The sequence below is a fragment of the Lissotriton helveticus genome, chromosome 2_1, assembly GCF_964261635.1.
Source record: "Lissotriton helveticus chromosome 2_1, aLisHel1.1, whole genome shotgun sequence".
Taxonomy (NCBI): Eukaryota; Metazoa; Chordata; class Amphibia; order Caudata; family Salamandridae; genus Lissotriton; species Lissotriton helveticus.
In genome coordinates this window covers 1,526,074,992-1,526,100,220 of record NC_136059.1, presented here as the reverse complement: position 1 = coordinate 1,526,100,220, position 25,229 = coordinate 1,526,074,992, and the positions used below count along the sequence as shown (strand labels likewise).

At 42.2% G+C, this 25,229-nt stretch overlaps 1 protein-coding gene across 3 annotated transcripts in view; it reads right to left on the bottom strand.

The window, feature by feature from the left end:
- LOC144818761 (uncharacterized) overlaps positions 1-25,229 on the bottom strand; it is a 171,748-nt gene that overhangs the window by 105,562 nt on the left and 40,957 nt on the right. For all 3 annotated transcript variants that reach the window (XM_078676486.1, XM_078676487.1, XM_078676488.1), the window contains exons 3-4: positions 11,797-11,907; positions 765-875 (exon numbers count right to left, since the gene is read on the bottom strand). In XM_078676486.1, coding sequence (XP_078532612.1) covers positions 765-875; positions 11,797-11,907 — 222 coding nt within the window. The remainder of the gene's footprint in view (positions 1-764; positions 876-11,796; positions 11,908-25,229) is intronic.

Here is a 25,229-nt window from a genome sequence, read left to right as displayed (position 1 = left end):
CACAGGAGGGTTCGTTATTGAAAGACTGATTACGCATCAGCCTAGGACTAAAAAAATTTGGCTATTGTCTCAGAAGATAAGAACATCTGACGGTCAAGGAATAGAAGCCACCACCGAGCTTGCACTCACTATGAAAGCCAGGGCGAATTTACCAGTGCTGGAAATTTTGTTTCATCATGGAGTCGTTCTGTGCTCACCCATGCTTCTGCACAGCTGTGAACTCATAATACACCATCAGGAGAGAAATGTAACATCTGAAGCAGTCACTGTTACTTTAGCAAAAGAGGCACTGAATCAGTCCCTATATCCATTCACTGACACTGCCCTAACCTTGAGTGAGTGGGTACAGATTAACTCTATGCTTTAGTTCCATCCACTCTATTAAATGGGTCAATAAACTGAGAGGAAAAGGTTAAGAACACAATGTAATTTCAAGAAGGCCACAAATTGCAATGAGTGAAGCTTCAGCAATTAGGGTGTGATCCAAAAAAGGCCCTTGCCACTGTAATCATCATCAGAGATATTTTGTAGACACCCTGCATGAAGATTTAGCTTGTGATAATCTTAAGGCCACATGACGGTCAATCCAGAAGACAGCAGAATGTATTTTGGGGACGGAACCTTGATTCTTAAGAGCCGTGGTATATAATATCAGATGGTGCTCACCGTGGCAATATATATAAAGACACAGGAAAGGATAAGATGAATGGGTCATTTAGACTTCCTGTTTCCTTGATGAAAGCTTGTAAACGTTGTATACTCACCTACTGAACTATTATTATTTTCGTTTCTCAAAGTATCTTGAATATCCACTGAATAGGTCCGCCTCTCTTCTTTTATGCCAAATGAAACAACAGATCCGGGAACCACATGTCCTGTTATTAAACAGAAATGTAAGTACGTGACCAAAAAATAATGTTCAACAGTGTTATTTATGGAGAAGGGAAATTAAAGGTAGACTAAGTGGTGGCAGGTGATGCAGTGGATGCGCAAAATATTTGTATATGCTAATATTATCAACCTTGGTACATATGGGATAAAGTACTTCCTGTCGGACATTATAAGGATCTTGCAAGTCACTGTGAAGTACCATGTCTATAAAGTTAAGGAACTCATTTATTGTAGAAAAGAAGAGGCAGATCTAAGCATATAAAATATTCACAATTGAAACCTTTTTTAAATGTTTAAGAATATCAACAGTAACTGTGTTTTTCAAGTGAATTTTGTTTTTTTTATGGTGTGTTACTTTTGCTAGTCATGTAGCCATTCTAGATTGCCCACCGCAGCCATGCTGTGGGTATGCGCCACAACCTTGATCTTTTTTGAGTCAAGTTTTTGTGAAAATCACAAATTTAGAATACTGCAATCTCTCTAACAATTCAGATTTTTGGTGTTTGGTTCCGAAAACAAAATCATAGCTTTGTCAAAATGATTTTCTCAAAAATCTTAATATTACCATAGCAAATTCGTTATTGTTCAGTTTTGTTACTTACATTTTTCACCCCTCAGGGAATATTTGCATCCGACCATTCTAAAGTTGTATCAGTGGCGGTGGTTAATGTATAGCCCCCAAGATGACTAGGAAACCCAACTTACTTAATAAGTAAACACGACCTCCTACTTTTTTTAAAGCTATTCTTAAAATGTATTATAGTGAAAACATATGTTCTGAAACACAAGTGTAATGGAGAAACTCTGTCTCTGAACACCAGGTAGAGTCAGCAGAAATGCCTATATGGGCACAGCCGTTCAGTAGATTTTAATTACATTCTTGTTGACGAAGCTTTTGAAGTATACATAGTGATGACTGGAACTGTTGGACCCAGAGTTGCTAAATATGCATTTAAGGTCTCTTCAGAAGGATTATCAATTTTCACTTTTAAATACCTGACTTTAAAGTCTCCAGTTGTGATAATACACATTTCTGGATTTTCCCTTGAAGTCTGATAAAATATTTTCTAAATGGACCACCACTGAGAATGATAGTTTAGATTTCCATTAGATGCTTCCACTTATAAATATACAATCAGACTCTCCTACCTTCATTTTATCCCAATAGGATTTTTACAGGTTAAAATTGGAAGTACACTGAAGCACGACTTATAAAAATAACATAAAATGACTGTGTATAGGGTACAAGTAATGGGGAAAGGGTGTTCTATGCTAGTTTGAAAGGGATTGGCAACCTGGAAAAGTCTCACGCCGGCTGACCTTGTTTGTGTCCGATCTGATTACTTTCAAGAAGAACTGTGAGTCTTTGCTGACAACAGAGACAATTCACTTGAGAGTGCTAAGCCAGTTTGGTGAGAAAGAAGAGCTCCTCTGAGTCCACAACTACTGTGGGTTTTATATATATTGCCAGTAAAACTATATATTTTCTCTTCTGACTTCTTGTCAGATTCAGCAGTCACTTGATGACCACCCATAATTGTTGCTGTTGATCGGTTTACATTCAGAAGCATGGTGACAGATGTGCATTGATTGAGTAATCAAGAAAGAGTATGCTGGTCTTTAATGGCAATGAGTAATGTTGTGCCCTAGCCACATCACACTAACCTTCTGTATCATATGCTAACAACTGACTCACTTGCCGCGCAAATTGTCGGTGTACACCAACATGATTTCAAACAAACAAGATAACAAAAAAATTTACTTTACATCAGGGCTGATAGCGGATACATGGTGGTCAGAAAAGTCACTAATGCAAAAATATCCTGAAGAGGAATTGTACTTAACAGATGAAGAAATATAATTGAACAAAGTAATTTTGTTTGTTGTCCTTTTAATGAAAAAAATGAATGCGTACATTTAAAGGATACATATACTAACCTGAACGGTGTGCAACCTATTTCAGATTAACATTTTTTTCCATGTACATTTTAGATTGCAGGAACCTGACAACAGCAGGCAACAAATACTCTTCTGGTGAGCACTCTAGGTGGTAAATGTGTTTTTGATTACCATGATAAAACATAAGTGGTGTGTAATCCTATTTTGCCTCTGTTGCCCATCTTGCTTTCTACTTGTTATTCTACATTTGGGCATTTAGGATGATTCTTGTTTTTCTTTTGCAGTGCCATGACCTTAATGAATTGATTATCCTGTTAATTTCTTTAAATGCCATTAATCGTATAAAAGTCATGGACTTTATTGCATGACAAACACATGGGAGTTAGATTTGCTGCATGATCGAGTTTGCCTTGGCTAAGGTATTGAGGGTGTTTCGTTATTTTACGGGACCATGATTAACGTTGCCCAGGGAAATTTTTGGTTTGCCTAATAATGTATTGTTTATGGACTTTAGGGAATTGTTGAGCAGTTTTTGGCTGTGAAGTGGGAGAAGCTGGTTGTTTTATAGGGCTGATACAAAAGGGGATGATGGACGGAGCGTTTGAGCAAATCAAACACTCACCCCCAGTCAACTGATCTGGGTTTAATCCATCACCATTCTTTAGCCCACTCAGCCACCCATTTCAGACATGGCTATATGCAAATCAGTCTGACCCTGTGCCTCATGGGAACAGTCCAGCCCGAACTGCCTAGCCATGTATTCCATGGACCGGAAACAAGCATCCTGGGACCGGTTTCGGATTCATAATCCTCATCAGCCAGGCTATCTTGAATCCAGTGGCCAAGTGAGCAAGGAACTCACGTCTGAGCATACCCTGCCACACTTAGGGCGAACAAAGCGATACAAAAGGGGATGATGGACGGAGCGTTTGAGCAAATCAAACACTCACCCCCAGTCAACTGATCTGGGTTTAATCCATCACCATTCTTTAGCCCACTCAGCCACCCCATTTCAGACATGGCTATATGCAAATCAGTCTGACCCTGTGCCTCATGGGAACAGTCCAGCCCGAACTGCCAAGCCATGTCTTCCATGGACCGGAAACAAGCATCCTGGGACCGGTTTCGGATTCATAATCCTCATCAGCCAGGCTATCTTGAATCCAGTGGCCAAGTGAGCAAGGGACTCAAGTCTGAGCATACCCTGCCACACTTAGGGCGAACAAAGCGATACAAAAGGGGATGATGGACGGAGCGTTTGAGCAAATCAAACACTCACCCCCAGTCAACTGATCTGGGTTTAATCCATCACCATTCTTTAGCCCACTCAGCCACCCCATTTCAGACATGGCTATATGCAAATCAGTCTGACCCTGTGCCTCATGGGAACAGTCCAGCCCGAACTGCCTAGCCATGTCTTCCATGGACCGGAAACAAGCATCCTGGGACCGGTTTCGGATTCATAATCCTCATCAGCCAGGCTATCTTGAATCCAGCGGCCAAGTGAGCAAGGGACTCACGTCTGAGCATACCCTGCCACACTTAGGGCGAACAAAGCAATACAAAAGGGGATGATGGACGGAGCGTTTGAGCAAATCAAACACTCACCCCCAGTCAACTGATCTGGGTTTAATCCATCACCATTCTTTAGCCCACTCAGCCACCCCATTTCAGACATGGCTATATGCAAATCAGTCTGACCCTGTGCCTCATGGGAACAGTCCAGCCCGAACTGCCTAGCCATGTCTTCCATGGACCGGAAACAAGCATCCTGGGACCGGTTTCGGATTCATAATCCTCATCAGCCAGGCTATCTTGAATCCAGCGGCCAAGTGAGCAAGGGACTCACGTCTGAGCATACCCTGCCACACTTAGGGCGAACAAAGCGATACAAAAGGGGATGATGGACGGAGCGTTTGAGCAAATCAAACACTCACCCCCAGTCAACTGATCTGGGTTTAATCCATCACCATTCTTTAGCCCACTCAGCCACCCCATTTCAGACATGGCTATATGCAAATCAGTCTGACCCTGTGCCTCATGGGAACAGTCCAGCCCGAACTGCCTAGCCATGTCTTCCATGGACCGGAAACAAGCATCCTGGGACCGGTTTCGGATTCATAATCCTCACCAGCCAGGCTATCTTGAATCCAGTGGCCAAGTGAGCAAGGGACTCACGTCTGAGCATACCCTGCCACACTTAGGGCGAACAAAGCGATACAAAAGGGGATGATGGACGGAGCGTTTGAGCAAATCAAACACTCACCCCCAGTCAACTGATCTGGGTTTAATCCATCACCATTCTTTAGCCCACTCAGCCACCCCATTTCAGACATGGCTATATGCAAATCAGTCTGACCCTGTGCCTCATGGGAACAGTCCAGCCCGAACTGCCTAGCCATGTCTTCCATGGACCGGAAACAAGCATCCTGGGACCGGTTTCGGATTCATAATCCTCATCAGCCAGGCTATCTTGAATCCAGCGGCCAAGTGAGCAAGGGACTCACGTCTGAGCATACCCTGCCACACTTAGGGCGAACAAAGCGATACAAAAGGGGCTGATGGACGGAGCGTTTGAGCATATCAAACACTCACCCCCAGTCAACTGATCTGGGTTTAATCCATCACCATTCTTTAGCCCACTCAGCCACCCCATTTCAGACATGGCTATATGCAAATCAGCCTCATGGGAACAGTCCAGCCCGAACTGCCTAGCCATGTCTTCCATGGACCGGAAACAAGCATCCTGGGACCGGTTTCGGATTCATAATCCTCATCAGCCAGGCTATCTTAAATCCAATGGCCAAGTTTTTGCTTTTGTCACCCCGAGTGGGACGGGTATGCTCAGACGTGAGTCCCGTGCTCTCCATGCCACTGGAATCAAGCTATCCAGGCTGATGAGGGCTGAAAGCCCGAAACTGGTCCTTGGATGCTTGTTTCCAGTCCAGGGAGGACCTGGCTTGGCAGTTCGGGCTGGACTGTTCCCATGGGGCACAGTGACAAGGCTGATTTGCATATAGCTGGGTTCAAACTGGAAAGGCATGGTGAGCAAAAAAACGATGGATTTAGGCCCAGATCTCTGTACTGGGGTGAATGTATGACATTGTTCTGCATTCTGTCCATCACCTGTTGTTTTTGCTTTTGTCAGCCGAGTGGGACGGGTATGCTCAGACGTGAGTCCCGTGCTCTCCATGCCACTGGAATCAAGCTATCCAGGCTGATGAGGGCTGAAAGCCCGAAACCGGTCCTTGGATGCTTGTTTCCAGTCCAGGGAGGACCTGGCTTGGCAGTTCGGGCTGGACTGTTCCCATGGGGCACAGGGTCAAGGCTGATTTGCATATAGCTGGGTTCAAACTGGAAAGGCATGGTGAGCAAAAAAACGATGGACTTAGGCCCAGATCTCTGTACTGGGGTGAATGTATGACATTGTTCTGCATTCTGTCCATCACCTGTTGTTTTTGCTTTTGTCACCCCGAGTGGAATGGGTATGCTCAGACGTGAGTCCCGTGCTCTCCATGAAACTGGAATCAAGCTATCCAGGCTGATGAGGGCTGAAAGCCCGAAACCGGTCATTGGATGCTTGTTTCCAGTCCAGGGAGGACCTGGCTTGGCAGTTCGGGCTGGACGGTTCCCATGGGGCACAGGGTCAAGGCTGATTTGCATATAGCTGGGTTCAAACTGGAAAGGCATGGTGAGCAAAAAAACGATGGATTTAGGCCCAGATCTCTGTACTGGGGTGAATGTATGACATTGTTCTGCATTCTGTCCATCACCTGTTGTTTTTGTTTTTGTTTTATAGGGCTGACCACGGGTGATCATTATTACTGCAGTTATACCTGTGAGTGAGTAAGATATGCTCACGAGATACATTCCATCCACCGCACTGTAATATTACTAATGGGGCATGTATTCATTTATAGGAAACCTTGTGTACTCTTATACACCGCTGATAGTTATTCAATTTGAGGGCGGTGCATGTTCGTTTCTGTATGTATTTGGTGTGAGAAGGCTTTGTCCAAATAAGTGATCAAATATCTAATTTAGCAGGTAAAGCTGCACTGTGCATTTTGGACAGGAATAGAGTATATAATGGCATAGATGTTATCCAAATGATTGAAAGGATGCTATATGAGAAAACAAGCATTTGCAATGCAATAGGTCTCGCATTAGGAAAGTTTGAGCTATTGGTCTTGTAAATGACAATTTTTTTATTTAAGTGTTGTTTTTGAAAATAGCTAAATTAATAGCTTTGTAATTTACAATGCCAATAGTTATAACTTACGCAAATGTGACACCTATAGCATTTGTAATGCAACATGTTTTATATTTACGTGACTTAGATGTATTGATATTACAAATAGCAAAGCCTTTTAATTTTTTTAAATAATGAATACTTAAATTAAAGTGATTGTAATATATAATGGCAATAGCTTAAACTTTTGTAAATAACTTTTGTGAAGATTATGTTCAGTTTATTTTATTGTGACGAAAATCCAAGAACAGGAGTGAAATATTAACATCTTTTTGTGACATTTGTAATAAAGCTTGAAACATTGAGAGAACATATTTGAACCAGTGATGCTGTGGTGGTGCTGAGTGATGCTGTGGTTGCACTGAGTGATGCTGTGGTTGCACTGAGTGATGCTGTGGTTGCGCTGAGTGATGCTGTGGTTGCGCTGAGTGATGCTGTGGTTGCGCTGAGTGATGCTGTGGTTGCGCTGAGTGATGCTGTGGTTGCGCTGAGTGATGCTGTGGTTGCGCTGAGTGATGCTGTGGTTGCGCTGAGTGATGCAGTGGTTGCGCTGAGTGGTGCTGTGGTGGTTCTGAGTGGTGCTGTGGTGGTGCTGAGTGGTGCTGTGGTGGTGCTGAGTGGTGCTGAGTGGTGCTGTGGTGGTGCTGAGTGTTGCTGTGGTGGTGCTGTGGTGGTGCTGAGCGGTGCTGGGGTGGTGCTGAGTGGTGCTGTGGTGGTGCTGAGTGATAATGTGGTGGTGCTGAGTGATAATGTGGTGGTGCTGAGTGATAATGTGGTGGTGCTGAGTGATGCTGTGGTGGTGCTGAGTGGTGCTGTGGTGGTGCTGAATGATGCTGTGGTGGTGCTGAGTGATAATGTGGTGGTGCTGAGTGGTGCTGCTGAGTGATGTGGTGGTGCTGTGGTGGTGCTGGGTGGTGCTGTGGTGGTACTCAGCGATAATGTGGTGGTGCTGAGTGATGCTGGGGTAGTGCTGAGTGATGATGTGGTGATGCAGAGGGCAGAAAGGCACAAAAAACGAGTCTAACAGAGGGCAGAAGGGCAGAAAAACAAGGGAAAAACGAGTCGGGCAGAGGGGCACAACAAGAAGAAGCGTCAGGGAAGCAAAGATGAAGCATGCGGAAAGCAGACAAGAAGGAGAGCGAGGACGCTGAAGCAGTCCTGGTGAGAAGGGATGTGGGGAGGGGAGGGCAGTGGGGATAGTGAGACGGGGAGGTTGTGTTGTGTTTAATTCCCATGCGCCGGATGAATAAACGCCATCAGCAGATGCTCGGTAATGCGCACAGAGCCCCATCCCCACAGGGGAGGAGGCGGGAAACCTGCTGCACTCACCTATCAGCAGTGGCGGAGTGAGGGACAGGTGAGAAAAGGCAGAACAAAGACGAGAACTGTAAAGACACTGGTCTAGAACCACCCAAATAGTGCCCTAGTCTGAACCCTCACAACGCGAGCAAGCCCAGCTTCGGCAATGCGCTGTGGTACTCGTGCTTCTGAACCCCTTTCACCCAAGGCTCCTTCTCTGGTCAGAATCAGTGAGGACTGGCCAGGTAAGGAGCCCCGTCTGAAATGGCCGCCTTTAATAGCAAGGCTATAAGACAGCACGTTGTTGCACGCTATCTCCAGTACTCATGGCAGTACTCCCTTACTAAAAGAATGGAAATGCGCAGTGCGACACCTCCCCGAAAAGAGGATTACATGATAACCACTCCCTCTCCCAAGACGTGTGAGGTTGTTCTCTTTCCTCCCGACTCCTCAAGTCTTGCTCTTTTCCCCCGAGTAAAAGCACAAGCGCCTGTCTCTTTAAGAGGATGCAGGAGCTCGCGCCGCGCGCTTCCTCTCCTGTGCCTGTGGGAGAAGCACGGGAGAGAGGGGATGAGAGAAGAGCATCGGGCTGAGGGGGGAACGGAATGAGGGTAGGGTCGGGGGAGGCGGCGAAGGACAATGAGCTAGAGAAAATGAATGAGGAGAGGAGTTGAGTGAGGGAATAGAGTGAAAGGGGGAGAGGCGCGCGAGAAGAAAACAAGGCAACTGGAGAAAAGAATTACAGGGGGAAAGGAGGAAACGGAGGGTTGCGGGAAGAAAAGTAAAAATTGAGAGAAAAGGGGAATGTGTAAAACAAAGGGCAGATAGTGGTGAGAAGGGATGGGTCTGCAAGAGAGTGGATGTAGCGAGAGAGAGGGATTGGCGTTGGGGGGCTGGAACAGAAATGGATTTAGAAAGAGTAGAAGACGGGGTAGATTGGGAAAGCTGGGGATGGTGAACTTGGAAAAGTGGAGGGGAGAGAGGGTAAATGGGCGCTAATGTGAGGACATGCACAGAAGGAACCAGAGAGAATAAAGCAAGGAGTGTAAACATAGAAATAAGTAAGGGGAGTGAAAGACAGAGGCAGAATGATATCCGACATATATAGATATGCCTGATATGAGAAGGATGGATATGTGCACAGAATGAACCAGAAGTGAAGGCAGGAGAGGGCTAACGGAAGGCCGATAAAACGCATGTGTTAAATATGGAAAGATGAGAAATCTCGAAAGTGTGGGTGAGGGAGAAGAGCGCCGAAAAGACAAACGAGAGGGTCGACGGAAGGGGGAAGAATGAACACGAAAATTAGTCAGAAAGGGAGCGATTGAAAGACTTAAAGAGGAGAGGGGAAGTAAAGAAGAGATAACGAGGGAGAGATGGCGTGAGAAGAGAGGGGGTAGACGGAGAGAGTGGCAGGATGAAAGGCAAAACCGGGGAGTAAAACTTGGAACGAAATAGCTAAAGAAGAAGGGCGGGATGAAACATAGCCAGAAGCTAAAAGAAAAAGGGAAACACAGGGGCGCCGGGAAACAAGGTGGAGGAAGAGAAACAAGGGATTGAGACAGAAGGGAAGCAGCGGACAAGTGGCATACATGATCCATCAGGGGCGATGCAGATGGTAAAGAAATGGAGGGCAGAGGACAGTAAAAAGAGGAAAGATATAGGAGAAAGCGAGGAGAAATATTAAATAAAATTAGAGCGTGATTGTGGGCCTGATAAATGAAGGAGGAAGAAACACTAAAGGAGAGCGTACGTTACATTGCAGGTACTGCTTAATAAATGTGCCCGTGAGGCGCTGAACCGCCGGTCATTAAAATGTGTGCGTAAGAGGCACTATGAAGAACAGCACAGGACAGTTAGCAAGTTCATTTACAAAATACTGAAAGAGGGAAATGGGCACATACTAAAAAGCAGAGACGAACAGACAGGTATGACTAATAGACGGACAAAGGTGCGGAAATGTTAACAATGGGATAAGACGGGTAGGAGATGAAAGGCAAGAACAAACAAGCTCTTGGCATTGCTGTGGGGAGGAGAAATGGGAGACACGGCCTGGCGGCCGTGAAAAGTGTGAAGCGGGGGCGGGGGAGAGGATCCCTTTGAAGTGAAGCTCTCGGAGGCAAGCGGCTCGGGGAGCAAATGGTAAGCGCGTGCACGAGCACATGCACTCGACGTAATCCGCCTGGTGGTTTCAGAGCTTGGTTTGTCCTCAATACTCTCGTCCTATTTTCGCTTGCGCGATTAATAGGACGAGACCTAAAAACATAGAGATTAATATGTATGATGTGCAACCCCTTGTGCTGTTGCTTTGAAAGGAAGTAATTTTGTTTGCATATACCCGTATGTTTAATTAAAATACACATTTACACAATAATATATTGAAATTACTATTTAATTTTATGGGGGAGGTATTTTTAGACTAATTATGTGTTTTCTGTGCAAAAACGATGTATCCGTGTTATGGTTTGTCATGCGTATATAACTGATGTTGTGTAATATGGGTTTGTTGTTTTGTTTGAAGGCAGATTTGTGTTTGTATAACTTGCTGAAATATTTATTCTAGAATCTTAATCAAGAAACATATTTACATATTAATTGTCCTGTAGAAGGCGGTTTCTATGATTTTATCCACTGTGTCTACGAGCAAAAGAAGCGTATTTCTCGCCACATTGGGTTTTAGAAATTTTCATAAACATGTATGAATCCAATATCTGATGATGTGTGGTAGAAAATGGCAATATGCATTTATTTACTCTAACCTGATGTGTTGATTTGGAGTTTCAGTTGTGTTTTCTATTTCTGTTGTGCATGATGATGTGTGTATGATTTGTTTTAATGATATGTTTATATTTAATAAACTATATATATTTTTGTATATTTGTTTGTCATGTAGTACGATTCTGCACAGCTTGCACTTTAAGGGATTGATATCTTGCCATGGGTAATTTTCTTTTTTTACTTGTCAACGTGGGAGGTTAAAAAAGGATTTTTTATAAAGTAAATGCTTAGGTAATAAGAATGGACTATAACTCTACAAAATATTTCACTTGCATTTCCTGTTTACTTATCACGTCATCGTTTTTTTTTTTAATTGGTGCTAATGTTCAATAACTCTATGTACCTCCAAGACAGTACAGGAGAATTATGGAAACATGGCAGCATTTCTTTCCACTGCCCCTTTCTCATTAGTTCCTTAAGGTAGCATTATGCATGGTCTTGCATCTGCCTCACCATCTCCCCACAGTTATTCTTGCCTAGACTGGAGAAAATTGTGGATATACGACTACAGGAGGTACTCTGCACCATAGCTTTTACACTCCTGTTTTCGAAGTATGCACACATGTGTGTTTTTAGACATGGCAGTGCAAAGTATTTATGCATGTGACTAGTGGTGAAAAGGACACACACTTGTTCGCAGATCTCAGTGAGATATGCATGCAGTACATCTTACTCACCTGGGGACCGATTCTTATGTTGTCTTCTTTCAGTGTCTTCAAGGTCTAAGTGAGACTGCGCCTCTTTTTGTTTTGTCCTCAAGGAAGCAACAGAGCTGGCAATAAGTGGGCCTGTTGACGCAAACACGTATTAACAACTGAAGGTACCACTTGCACATTGTGCAGCACCACCTAAGGTGTCAGCATTACGTAAAAAAACACACACAACTGAATTATGAATTTAGGTTCATTTGTTAATAACCAGGAATAACATTCCTTTACCGAAGTGGCCAAATCCGCACTAGTGAGCCAATTACTTTGATACCTCCTTCTAACTGATAAGGGAATATTGAGAACATGGTACATCATCAGTACTGTACTATGCTTCAATTTAATACAGTGCTGAGAATCCTTAGGTTTCTCGGATGTGCCCAGAACACTTTTGTATAGCTTTCAGCACAACCTGAAAAGCAACAACTTTCTCTTTAGCTTCTTCTGTACCTCCACACTTCTATGTCAAAATCCTTACAATACACTCTGCTTCTTCTACATCGGCCTAAACATTAATGGTTCACCCGCCAAATAACCTTCAAGCACAATCTTAATATTGTGTAATGTCCTTGGATGTCTAGCCCCTTACACCAGATTAACTATCTTCGCCAATCAAAATTATGATGTAGATATAATAGTAATTAACATTTTACTGTATTAAATTATTTAAAATCATTACATAGAAAATAAGGAACTATTTACTACAAATAATACAACTTTTCCATAAGGCATTGATTAAATTATTCTAAAAACATACAAAAGAGATTAAAACCTGAATGGACTAGTTTATAAAAGGTTCAGGATTTTTTTTTTTTTAATTGTAAATATTTTCTATAATGACATAGTTCAGATATAATTTTGTGTTCAGGCAATGTCTTGCTGTTTTATTGCAGCTTGTCAAATTATTAATGAGCTTATCTGTTTTATGAAAATGTTCCGCTCTTCAACTGATCGTTTGACAACAGCAAAGGAGATGAATAAACAACTCCTATTAATACTCACAAAACCTGAATCTTAAAGTAAGGGGCGTTTCCGAGGCACTGTTGATCTAAACACTTTTTATTGGAAATAACAAGAATCTTATTGTTAGGACTTTCTGCTGTGCTGATTTGTGCAGATGGCCTATGACACACTACTGAGTATTTAATGAATTGTGAGATTCCATGATTAGCCATAAGAATCTATTATTGGCGAACTGCTGGACGTATCAACATTGTTTGTGATTTAAGTGCAGATTTAAGTGTCTACTCGATTTGTTTTCCCATTTATGGTCGATTTCAAGGGCTTCCAACAAATAGCTGGACCATGGATTGCTGTTGTTGTTTCTCCTTATACAAATTAACTGACGATTTATGTCAAACTGCCGATTTTTGAGTTGATAGCTAGATTTAAGTATTGTTAAAAAAATAATTTTCTATAGGTATTACATTGGATAAGATCACGTTTTGCTTTAGTTACAGTGAAGATTGCAGAGGCTGTAGAGCTGCATAATTTGGCATAAAGTCGGCATAAGCCAAAAGTGAGGCTGGTCCCTCTATGTCTTAAATTTGGTAAGTGAAGTCTTGGGGACCATTTTTCTCTCCAAGCCAAGGTAATTGTAGGCAGAAATGTAATGCAAAATTGCTGGCTCTGAGTACTTCCCAAAGATCGTTACCTTTGATTTATGTAGGTTAAGTATAAGCTTATAATTCGAATTGTACTCATGTAGTTTGTTTAAAGTTCTTTGTATGAGGATGTATGTTTGGTCCAATAACACAATGTCTTCAGCTTACTCCAGAAGTTGAACCCAATGGTTCAGTATTGTAGGCAGAAATTATCTTGCTTGCCTAATACATCACCGATATCAGCTGTATAAAGATTGAAAAGAACTAGAGCCAAGTCACATCCCTGCTTTAAGCCTCTATTTGAGGGTATTCTCTTTGAAACCCCATGTCCTTTACCAATTTTTATCTGTACCCAAATGTTTGACTATCGGGGATATTATAGTCCTCAATAAAGCTGTTGGAATTCCATGATATATGTCTATTCACCTTATCAAAGGCTGCTTAATAGTCTATGAAGCAGGCAAAAAGAGGACCACGTTTCTTCGCAATTGCCTGCAGTGCCAAAAACAACACTGTCACTATGTTATGTGCAGTGCAACATCCTGACCTAAATCCTGTCTGATCAAAAAGAACTATTCGATCTTTCTCCAACCAAGCTTCTAATTCTTTTAGTAAAATTATTTAATATGCTTTAGCTTCTGTGTCATGTCATAAGGTGACAGCAAGTTGGACCCGACCGACTGCCTTTTTTAAAAAGGAGACAGAAGATGGATCCACCTCAGGAATCAGTGACTATGTACAAATGAAATGATTTTTATATAAATGAGTTAACCATGATACCCAAAAATCGAATTAAACCTTTAAACAGTGAATTGGGTACTCTGTTGGGTCCGGGGCGCCACTTGGTCTGCTTTGCTTTAAAGCGAAACTTGTACTTTGCTTGTTGATCATTTCTCCCTTGTAGTTGGTGCTATGTTTGTGTGGAAAAATGTAGCAGCATATTTTGGTCCTTGTCAGAGTACAATTGTAGTATATAGTGTTTCCATACCATAGCACTGACCCAATTTTCGATTTCAGTATAGTGAAAATTATCCAATTTACTGATAAAGTTCTATAGTTTATTCTGATCTTTTAATTTAGCTATTTTAAATAGAACGTACCACTGTGATTCTGGGTATTTCCTTTTCACTTCCCTGATTATCTTCCTGTATTCGGTTTGTAGGATTTCTATTTGCTGTGTGAATGACTGATTTGGTTAAGTTAGGGCTTTGGTTTGCCAATTTCTGGGTCTAAGTTCCAGGATGAACCATCTCTTATGATTTGCTTTGGTGTATTTCATGACACCTGGTTTACTATTGCCAGGAATCACTTTATTCTGCAGATATTTTATTGCTGCTGGCCATGATAATAGTAGGTGAAGCCTGTTATATTAAGAAACAGTACGTTTGGTTTCCGGCACTCCTAAGTGTTTGCCACTGTTTTAGCCTTCCCATGTTTGCTGCCTTCTATATAATTCCCTTTAATCTCGTCAAGCGTTCATTGTCCCTGTTTAGTTGCAGACAGTCAGTGAGTGCTCTTGAAGCAATCAGAGATAATTGCGGGCAATGATCACTGTCAAATCTATCAGTGATCGAAAAATCAGAGCATGTGAAAAAAAGAAACGTGAAACATAAAAGCAATCAAAGATTACCCGTCCTTCCATGCGAGGGATGGTTTATGTTCCTGCTGTGTTATATTTATTGCATCATGTAAGAGGGAGTAGCTGAATTCTATTTAAAAAATTATCAATTCATTTTCCTAGTGACTCTTGTTTTATTGTTTGAAGGTTCGTCTTAACAACAGGCAAAATGATACGAGGAATATGTTGGTTATTGTCCAATAGGATCAAGTTAAAATTTCCTGAATGTATGACATTGTTCTGCATTCTGTCCATCAATTGTTCTTTTTGCATTTGTCACCCCGAGTGGGACGGGTATGCCCCGACGTGAGTCCTGTGCTTTCCATGCCACTGGAGTCAAGCTATCCTGGCTGATGAGGGCTGAAGGCCCGAAACCGGTCCTAGGATGCTTGTTTCCAGTCCAGGGAGGACCTGGCCTGGCAGTTCGGGCTGGACTGTTCCCATTGGGTACAGGGTCAAGACTGATTTGAATATGCCTGGGTGCAAACTGGAATGGTAAGGTGAGCAAAAGAACGATGGATTTAGGCCCAGATCTCTGTACTGGGGTGAATGTATGACATTGTTCTGCATTCTGTCCATCAATTGTTATTTTTGTATTGGGCAATGATCACTGTCAAATCTATCAGTGAACGAAAAATCAGAGCATGTGCAAAAAAGAAACGTGAAACAAATGCCATCAAAGATTACTCATCTTTCCATGCGAGGGATGGTTTATGTTTCCTGCTGTATTATATTTATTGCATCTTGTATGAGGGAGTAGCTGAATGCTATTAAAAAAGTTATCGATTAATTTTCCTAGAGGCTCTTGTTTTATTGTTTGAAGGTTCATCTTAACGACAGGCAAAATGATACGAGGAATTTTTTGGTTATTGTCCAATAGGATCATGTTAAAATTTCCTGTGATCATGAGTTTGAGATCTGATAATGAGAAAATGTATCTTTCTAGCTCATTATTCTCTAACTACTGCTTTGTAATCCTTGTTATGAATATTTAAATAAACATGTATTAAAATAATTTTGATTATTATGTTGTTGATACTAAAGTTATTAAGGATTACTACTTGAAAGGATCTGCTGGCGATGTTCAACTGTGTTGTCCTGACCTTGATAGTAGCTGATACATATATTGCTAAACCTCCCGACGGCCTCCCGTGTGCACTGCTTGAGATAGCCAGTTTAGACAATTCTTGGAAAAATATTAAATGAATTGGTTGTAGACTCCAAGTTAATTGATGGCAAATAATATACCATTGTGATATAAATGCAAGACTGTCTGTTTTCTGGAGCAGTCTATACAGGCCAGCGACGTTTCAGGAGATAATTGTGAGCAAATTGGGAACCGAGGTTAAATAGGATGTTGTAGGTCTTAAATAGTTGTTAGGGTAGGAGACTATCACTAGGGCCCTAGACGGATGGAAGCCAGCTCCAATCTGCTAGATTTCTTTGATCGATAGGAGGACTGATTGGACAATAACGGGCAGTATTTTTCCGTATGGTAATATATAACAGTGATTAAAGCCATTATCCTGCAAAACACCCACATTTCCTGATGAGTTCACAAGACACTTTTTCATAATGCACATGTTCCATCACTCAGATCAAGTTATCCAGATTCTCTTTTTCATCCTACAGTACAGTGGACACAGTGTTAACCCTTCTCTCCTGAAGACTGCCACTGTGAGAAATTGCAGCACAGTCCTTGTCAGGATGCACCACAAAAGTCACTAAATGAATATGTACTTAACCCTCTGACAGCTTGGCACAAAAGAGGTCAGGCTTAATTTAGAGGCAATGTGTAAAATATTTATGCGGCATTAACATTAATAATGTGAAAACACAACACAAGAAAACTTCCACACAAATTTAAAAGAATAGAGTCAAATGTAATAAATTGACACCAAAAAGAAAAAGATCCAATCAGTAGAACCAGAATTGTGCAATTTCAAAGCTTTAAGGTAAGTAAAGCGCCTAAAAGCACAAAGTGCCACTCCCGGTTATCTGATTGAGTGAGACCGGGTGAAGTCAAAGCTTAATAGCGACCACGATGGAGCATGGGCCAGATACAGGGACCAGGTTAGTTTTGCTGAAATACATACCTTTTTAATGTCTGGCACAAAGAATCCAGTTTGACTGCAGTAGGCCACAAGGACCAGGAAGAGCGTTGCACATTATTGTGGCTGTAGCGCGAAGAGCAGGTCGGGTGTCATGTGTTTATGTGAGAAGGTGTGTATTTGTCTCAGCTAGTGTGAATATATGTGTAAACGTGTGTGTATGTGTGTGTGTGAGATTCAGTGGCAGGTAGTGAGTCAGAAGAGTGACATTGAGTGTCAGTAAGTATGAGTGTGTCATAATGAGTGACCGCAAGTGAGTGAGTATGAACAAAAATCAGTGCAAGGAAGTGTTAGAGTGTGCGAGATAATGAGTGAATGTGAGTGACAATATGGTGTTATAATGGCAAGTATGTCGTTGCTCCTGGCCTACTGAAGGTAATTCTTGTCTTATTGTGACACCCATGGTAAAATACCGATGCTGACATCCTTGAGACATTTCTTAGCGTAACAGACACCTGTGACAAATTTCTAGCACACTCGAGGTAATTCTTAACATAATGGACATCAATGGTAAAATACAGATAATGGCATACTCGAGGTATTTTTTGGCAAAATGCACTATTTGCCAACATTCTTTTCAAAACTTTCTCAGAGGGGAAAAGCCCCTTAGTAATGGCCTGGCCTTCTCATTTAACTTGTGCAGTACAATTCAGAGCAAATGGCTTTGAAAGATAAAGTCAGTAGAATGATATAGACAGTATCTGCAAGAGACCTTTGTGTGTGTAGTTATATTAATTATGCAGTTATAATTGAGTTTCATCATTGTCAAATATTGTGATGTTGTCAGGTTTAAGGTCATATAATATGACTTCCTGGAAGAAATCAGGGCCAAATGTCATATGACGTCACTTCCTGTGATGTCATTAAGGTAAGGTGTGTGATGTCACTTCTGCTACCCCTGACATATTAGTTAATCGACACTCATGCAACCAAGATTTCAAGAACTGGGAGGCACGTCTTTGGGATCAGGAAACTCACTTTGGCCGAGGCTGACAGGGCTTAGGGACACCCAGTTGCAGGTCCAGGCAGGCCCAGTGCAGCAGGTCCGCTGAGAAGTGGCAGGGAAGCCTCCTGAACTTGTTCTGCCCCAGTAGTTTTAAACAGGAGGTCAGTCAGCTGACCCCTAGAGTGACTCTGCCTGGGAGGAAGGGAGCAAGTCCATTCATCCTTCTCATTTAGGAGGGCAGGCCTCATGCAGCCTTTTTCTGTAGTATCCACCGGTCTAGGAGTGTACTGAAGAGTTGGTCTGAAAGTGCAATATTTATACCTGGCGCCAGCTTTGTAGTGAGGAAAACTTCTAGGCTTTGCCTCACATCTGGTGGGTGTGTGTGTGTTGGGCTCCTTTGAAGTGCAAGTGTGGTAGGTGACGGCTCCAACCCTCCCATCAGGTCAGGATGGCCCATCCTGCCAATACCCATTCCTCCTGTCTGGGAGGAATACACAAAGACCAACAGCTGACTACACCTAGTCATCTGATCAAGGATACAGGCTGCAGGCACGAAATGGTTAGGACAAGAAAATGCCAACTTTCTAAAAGTAAAAAGAACAATTGATGGACTGAATGCAGAACAATGTCATACATTCACCCCAGTGCAGAGATCTGGGCCTAAATCCATTGTTTTTTTTGCTCACCATGCCATTCCAGTTTGGACCCAGCCATATGCAAATCAATCTTGACCCTGTGCCCAATGGGAACAGTCCAGACCGAACTGCCAGGCCAGGTCCTCCCTAGACTGGAAACAAGCATCCTAGGCCTGGGTTTGGGCTTTCAGCCCTCATCAGCCAGGATAGCTTGACTCCAGTAGCATGGAGAGCAAGGGACCCACGTCTGGGCATACCCAACCCACTCGGGTTGACAAATGCAAAAAGAACAATGTCTAATCTGAGGTGGCATGGTGAGCAAAAGAATGATGGATTTAACCCATATCTCTTGACTGGAGTGAATGTTTTAATTTGTTCTGCATTCCGTCCATCAATTGTGTATCTTTTACTTTCTAAAAGTGGCATTTTCAGAAATGGGACTTAAATCTAACTTCACCATTAAGGAAGGTTTTCTAAAAGTGGCATTTTCAGAACTGTGACTTAAAATCCAACTTACTATTATGGGGGGGTTTAAATTACAATTCCTTAGACACCAAACATGAAATTTCTACCTGTTCCCAAACAAAAGTTATCACTACATAAATGTAATAAGGTAGTCCTATGGGAGAGGTAGGCCTTGCAGTAGTGAAAAACTAATAAAAAGGTTTCACTACCAGGACATGTAAAACTTAAAGTACATATCCAACTTTTTAAATATATTTTACTCTGCCCTATGGGCTGTTTAGGGCTACCCTAGAGGTGACATACATGTACTAACAAGCATTGGCATAGCCAATAGATTTCGCCTTTGGGACTTTATAAGTGTTTTGCCAGACCTATTGGCAAATATCTAAAGCTTACACTAGCCACACCTAAAAATTGGGACTCGCAATGACTATAAAGATGTTTTGAGAGGGAGTGGGGAGTTTAAGCCTGACTTAATACGTCAAAAAGAAATATCCGAAAGCAGCCATAGTCTGACACACAAAAGGAAAAGCCCTGTCTAAAAACTTCTTCAACTGAGCTATAGAAACTACAGCCCCTACCTTCACACTTCCCATCTACCAAACCAGCAGTGCTGGGGAAGAACAACTATTGGTTTTTAGGGAAGTGGTGTAAAGAGTAGTGGTCAGAGCCATGTAGTTTCTTGGCGCTAATAAGAAGGAATCTGCATACTAAAGTGCTGTTCTGTGGAGATGCAGAGGTACACATTTTAGTACTGCCTTTGAAATGGTCGGCTGCACACACTATTGTAAACTACCATGCTGCGACGCCACCCTTCTGTTCCCTTTCAGAGAGTACAGTGCACAGAAGCTAGCTGCTGCACGCCGCTGCTTAGTGAAATGACAATGTATCAAAGCAGCCATCGACTCATACCCTCCCCTTCATCCAGCTATTGTTCAAAAGGTCACAAAACCTCTTGAACTCGTACCTTCGTGGTACAGCGTTCTGACATTTGCCAGAGCCTAGGTACAGGGGGCTATAAGTGGGATGAAAAAACTAGTGGTGTTTCAAAGGGGTGTGGCCGGTGTAATTAAGGGCGTGGCTTAAAACACATAAGCTAAAAATATGTGTTTAGCATAGTGTGCTGCCCAACTGGTATTTTGCTATTTCTATAATTGCATACAGATATATGATAACACGAGTAACATTATACCTACAACAAGCGAGGACTATTAGCTTTGTCAATGGTTGTTAGTTGCATAAAATAAATAAGCAACAATTGTCGCGGCACCCACGCTTTACTTTTAATGTTAAAAGTAAAGCGGGGGTGCCGCGATTGTAGCAAAAGTAAAGACATAAAAAAAATAACTATTTCTTAACTTTTGCTCTAATCGTGGCACCCGCGCTTCACTTTTAAAGTTAAAAGTAATGCGCGGGTGCCGCGATTATAGCAAAAGTAAAGAAATAGAGTTTTTTTTCTATGTCTTTACTTTTGCTAGAATCGCGGCAACCGCGCTTTACATTTAAAGCGCGGGTGCCGCAGTTATAGCAAAAGTAAAGAAATAAAAAAAAAATCTATTTCTTTCCTTTTGCTATATTCGTGGCACCCACACTTTACTTTTAAAATTACATGTGAAGCGCGGGTGCCGCGATTATAGCAAAAGTAAAGAAATAGATGTTTTTTTCTTTTTCTTTACTTTTGCTATAATTGCGGCACCCTTGCTTTACTTTTAATGTTAAAAGTAAAGCGCGGATGCCGCGATTAGAGCAAAAGTAAAGAAATAGAAAAAAAATCTATTTCTTTACTTTTGCTACAATCGCGGCACCGGCGCTTTACTTAAAGGTAAAGCGCCGGTGCAGCGATTGTAGCAAAAGTAAAGAACAAGCAAATGGTGCGCGTGAAAGTGATCGCGAGCATGGCGGCCACGAGGAAAGACAGATGGTGGCTGCACGAGTGCACGAGTCCGTGCATGCAAGCTTGAGGCCACCAAAAGCCTGTGGTAGCACTGTGAAAACCCGCTTACAAAATGTCTCTCAGAGCAGCGCATGCGCTGGCTCAGGCGAGACCTAAAAAGGAAGGTTTTAGGTATGGCGAAAAGGTTTATTTTGCCAAGTCGAAAAGGCACTTTAAAACTGCATACAGGCTGCAAAGGCAGACCTGAGACATGTTTAAAAAGGCTATTTAAGAGGGTGGAACAATAAGTACTGCAGGCCCACTAGTAGCATTTAATTTACAGGCCATGGGTTCAGGCAGTACCCCTTAATTAGGGACTTATAAGTAAATTAAGTGTGCCAACAAAAACAAATTCAGCATAAACAGGAGGAGTGAAGGTAAAATATGTGGGGAAAACCATGCAACGGTTGCCAGGTTTGACAGACAGATTTGCTGCAGTCCTAAAATAAGGCAGTATTATATTTGGTACCAGCTGTGCGATTCTACAGTGTTTCAACACACACCTACACCAACCTTCCCTTTTACATGATGTAGGATGTCCTCTGGTGCTTTCCATTTCTTACCTTCTTTCATCTTGTCCTTTAACACAGAGCACACCATGTTGTCAAAACTAGACCCTTCGGAAAACTCATGAAGGATATTAATGCACCAAACACGGCCACAAATACTATTTGCACAAGTTATTGTGCATTTTTTTCCACACAAAGACGTCAATTGGGTTTCAAATACCACCCATATCCTGGCACAAATTTGATTTGTCTTGTGTAGGAAAGCGGATTATTATGTGGTGTGGATGTAATAATGTCACAATCTAATCATGTCCAGTTAGATTTCTTAAAACCCTTCGCTTAGTCCTGAGTAGCTGTGGCACTGAGCCGTCAAACTTAACCAAACAAACAAGTGTAAAGTATTTAGGGGTAACAAAAGAACAGGCAAGTAAGAATCGCGACACAATAAAAATCCAAAACCAATTTCTAAAAATAGAGTGCATTTTTAACTTCAAGTAGACATCAAAACAACAATAATCTATTGAGGGGAACCAGAGATAGGATTTTTCAAATGTAAATGAAATTACTTTAATTTAGTCTGTAGAGGCAATAAATCGGTGCAAAAGCTTCGTAAGCCAATGGGCTTTTTAAAAGGTCTGTTAGAACTCTCTTGGACTAGCCACAACCAGTTGAGAGCCAGTCACAGGGACTACTCAGGGGGGCAATTTCTGTCGCTTTTAGCAGTCGTAGGGTCCTCAATGCACTTTTCTCCTTTAATACAGTCGAGGCAAGAAGTGTGGTCCTGGTGCTGGGGCTAGGGCTGCTGGATGCTGAGGATGCTGAGTTACGGAAGATACTGAAGATGCAGGAGATGCATTCAGAGATTCGGTGAGTGTTCCTGTGGCCACCCTGGTTTCCACAAGCATTCATCGCGGGTCATGCCTGTACTCTTATCTCGGTCTCCGACAGTGCAGGTGGGGTGGGGGGTCCAGTGCAGGTCCAGTCGCCACTTGTCTCCCTGTTCCAGGGATCTTCAGCGGTTGCTTGTAGGTAGGTTTCTTTTTCTAGGTGGGCCGCTAGTGTCGACTTCGACGTTAGTCACAGGTCCCAAGGGTTTGGGGACACCTCTGGAAGGTCAGAACTCAGTCTTCCAACAGGTACTTTGGCATCCTGCAGCCGGGAGGTGTTACTGTACTTAGCACTCAAAGTGCAGGCTTCCTTCAGTTTTTGTGTCCCTTGTGCTGAACAGGGGACAACCCACCGAGCCAAAACCAAACCAAAGTGTTGACTTTCTAAAGCCACCTTTCTATTTAAAGTTACCGTAAATCCAATCTCAGCAAGGAGTCAAGTTTAATGTAACAATAAATGTCATCATTGCCACCAAAGAGGTGAGCCCAACTCAGTCTATACAGACGGTTCCATGCTCCACATGGTCAAAAGAGCACATGGTGGCTAGGGTCTGTGTATGGCAAAATGTATTAATCACATCTGCGTCTCATTAACAACCCATCCCAACGCTAGATAAAGTAGTTACACATAGCCTGAGAGGGGCGGACATACTATAGGTAGGACACTTATTCAGAGACAGCATATTTCTCGCCTTGAATCAATTTTGCGTAGACAGAGACAAGACCCCATTAGATATCTTCAACTATAAGCACTTACAAAATGCAGCCAAGGCTCCTTGGCCCACTTTCCCCACTGAATCATCTGACTACCCCCGCTTACCTATCTTATCCAAAACCCACACTGAACTAGTAAAGTTTCCTCCTTACACTTTTATTTACTTTCACATTTTTTTTGTTAGGATCAAAACTCAAGAGTTCCACATAAAAAATACACAAAAAACTACAAACAACAGATCTCACAATTAATAATAGACAAGGTAAAATACATTCCAGAAACAGAGAATATAGAGATCTCACAATTGATTATATGCAAAGTAGAATACATAGCAGCAACAATCAGGATAACAATATACTCCACGTCTATGGAAGTACTTAGATTTGTAAAGTACAAGTGAGCTAAAGTATTAGAGAGAGATGCAGAACCTGACCAACATACAAAATGCATTAGGGACAACTCTACAACTCTGTTACAGTACATCAATATAATTCAGTGCAATCAGCTTTAGGTGATGCAAATACTATAACCAACTTCGACTATACAAGTTTTAATATCCTAAAAACCTACTTATACTGTGCAAATACTATTACCCTGAAATACCATATTCAACATAAGCAAGGCTGAATAAAATAAAATACTCCTATCTAAAAAGTTTAAAAATTGTTTAAAAAGGAATCAATTTGTTGAACACACTGATTCAGAGGGTAAGGCCAAAAGACAGTTCCAGACCTCCACTGCCGAGGAAATATTATACTTTAAGAACACAGGTCTTAACAATCAACGTCGTAAAGGATGTAATAGGGGATAGACAACACATGGTTTAAATCTTGAACCTGGTTCCTGCAAAGGTCACACAGCCTCTCTTCTCTAAATAAACCCTCCCATGCTCCTGTTATAATTCTTCCTTATACACATACACAAACATATGCACAAGCACTGATAACAGAACCCTAGAGAAGTGGAGGGTAAATGTCGCACAAGATATGGGCGCTGATATATGGAAATAATGCAATAGATATGAATTTAGCAGCCCACATGCCTCGAACATGGAAATACTGCTGCTCCCAAACTAAACTCTTATCTATCAATAACAGACACAAGCTACTCCACTTTAAGCTCCTTAACAGGCTGTATTGCACACCACAACACCTACACAGAATAGATTGAGAGAGTTTGGCGCAATGTACCAGATGCCACCACCATCCTTCAAGCTTTTTTCATCTCACGTGGGAATGCCCACCAATCTGTCATTGCTGGTAAGACATCTTTAACACAATAACCGAGATATCAGAAACAATGATAGAATGCACCCTACTGCTGGCCCTTTTGGGATACACCAAACATGTACTGAAATCAACTAGATGACTGGTGGTGGTATTGCTTCTGTTGGCCAAGCAGCAGCTGGCATGTCGTTGGATGAGAGGCCCTCCACCCACAGATGCGGCCCTTACAAGGGAGAGAGCCGAAGGACTATACAAAGTTACTATACCCACAAGCCCGCCCACAAGATAGCTGATAATGCCTTAGACTCTATCTGACTTCAAAAACGGACAATATTGAAGATAATTAAAGATGCCAGACCTAACGTACCTGTCTAGACATCCACCACATGTAGATTTCTTATAAGACGGTTTACTATATGGCCTGTGTTGTGCATGTTTCATGGCCATTATGACTCCTTCGCTTCCTGTGAAGGGGACACTGAGGCAGTTCACTGTTGAACAAAGTAGAACCCATGATGTTAACCCCTGCTTGTTGATTTTATTGTTGTGTACGACTTAATAAAACTTAAAAACAATTAACTAGATACCTTTGAGTAATATCTTTGGTGGTCACAAATGGAATTTAGCACTTAGCGGAGTCGCTAGTGAAAGTCCATGTTAGCCAATGGGATCGCAGGCCTTCCTACAGTGAAAACGGCAATTTTGTGTTTGCACTGAACAAGCATTTTACACACAAAAGGAACATGCCTTTCTT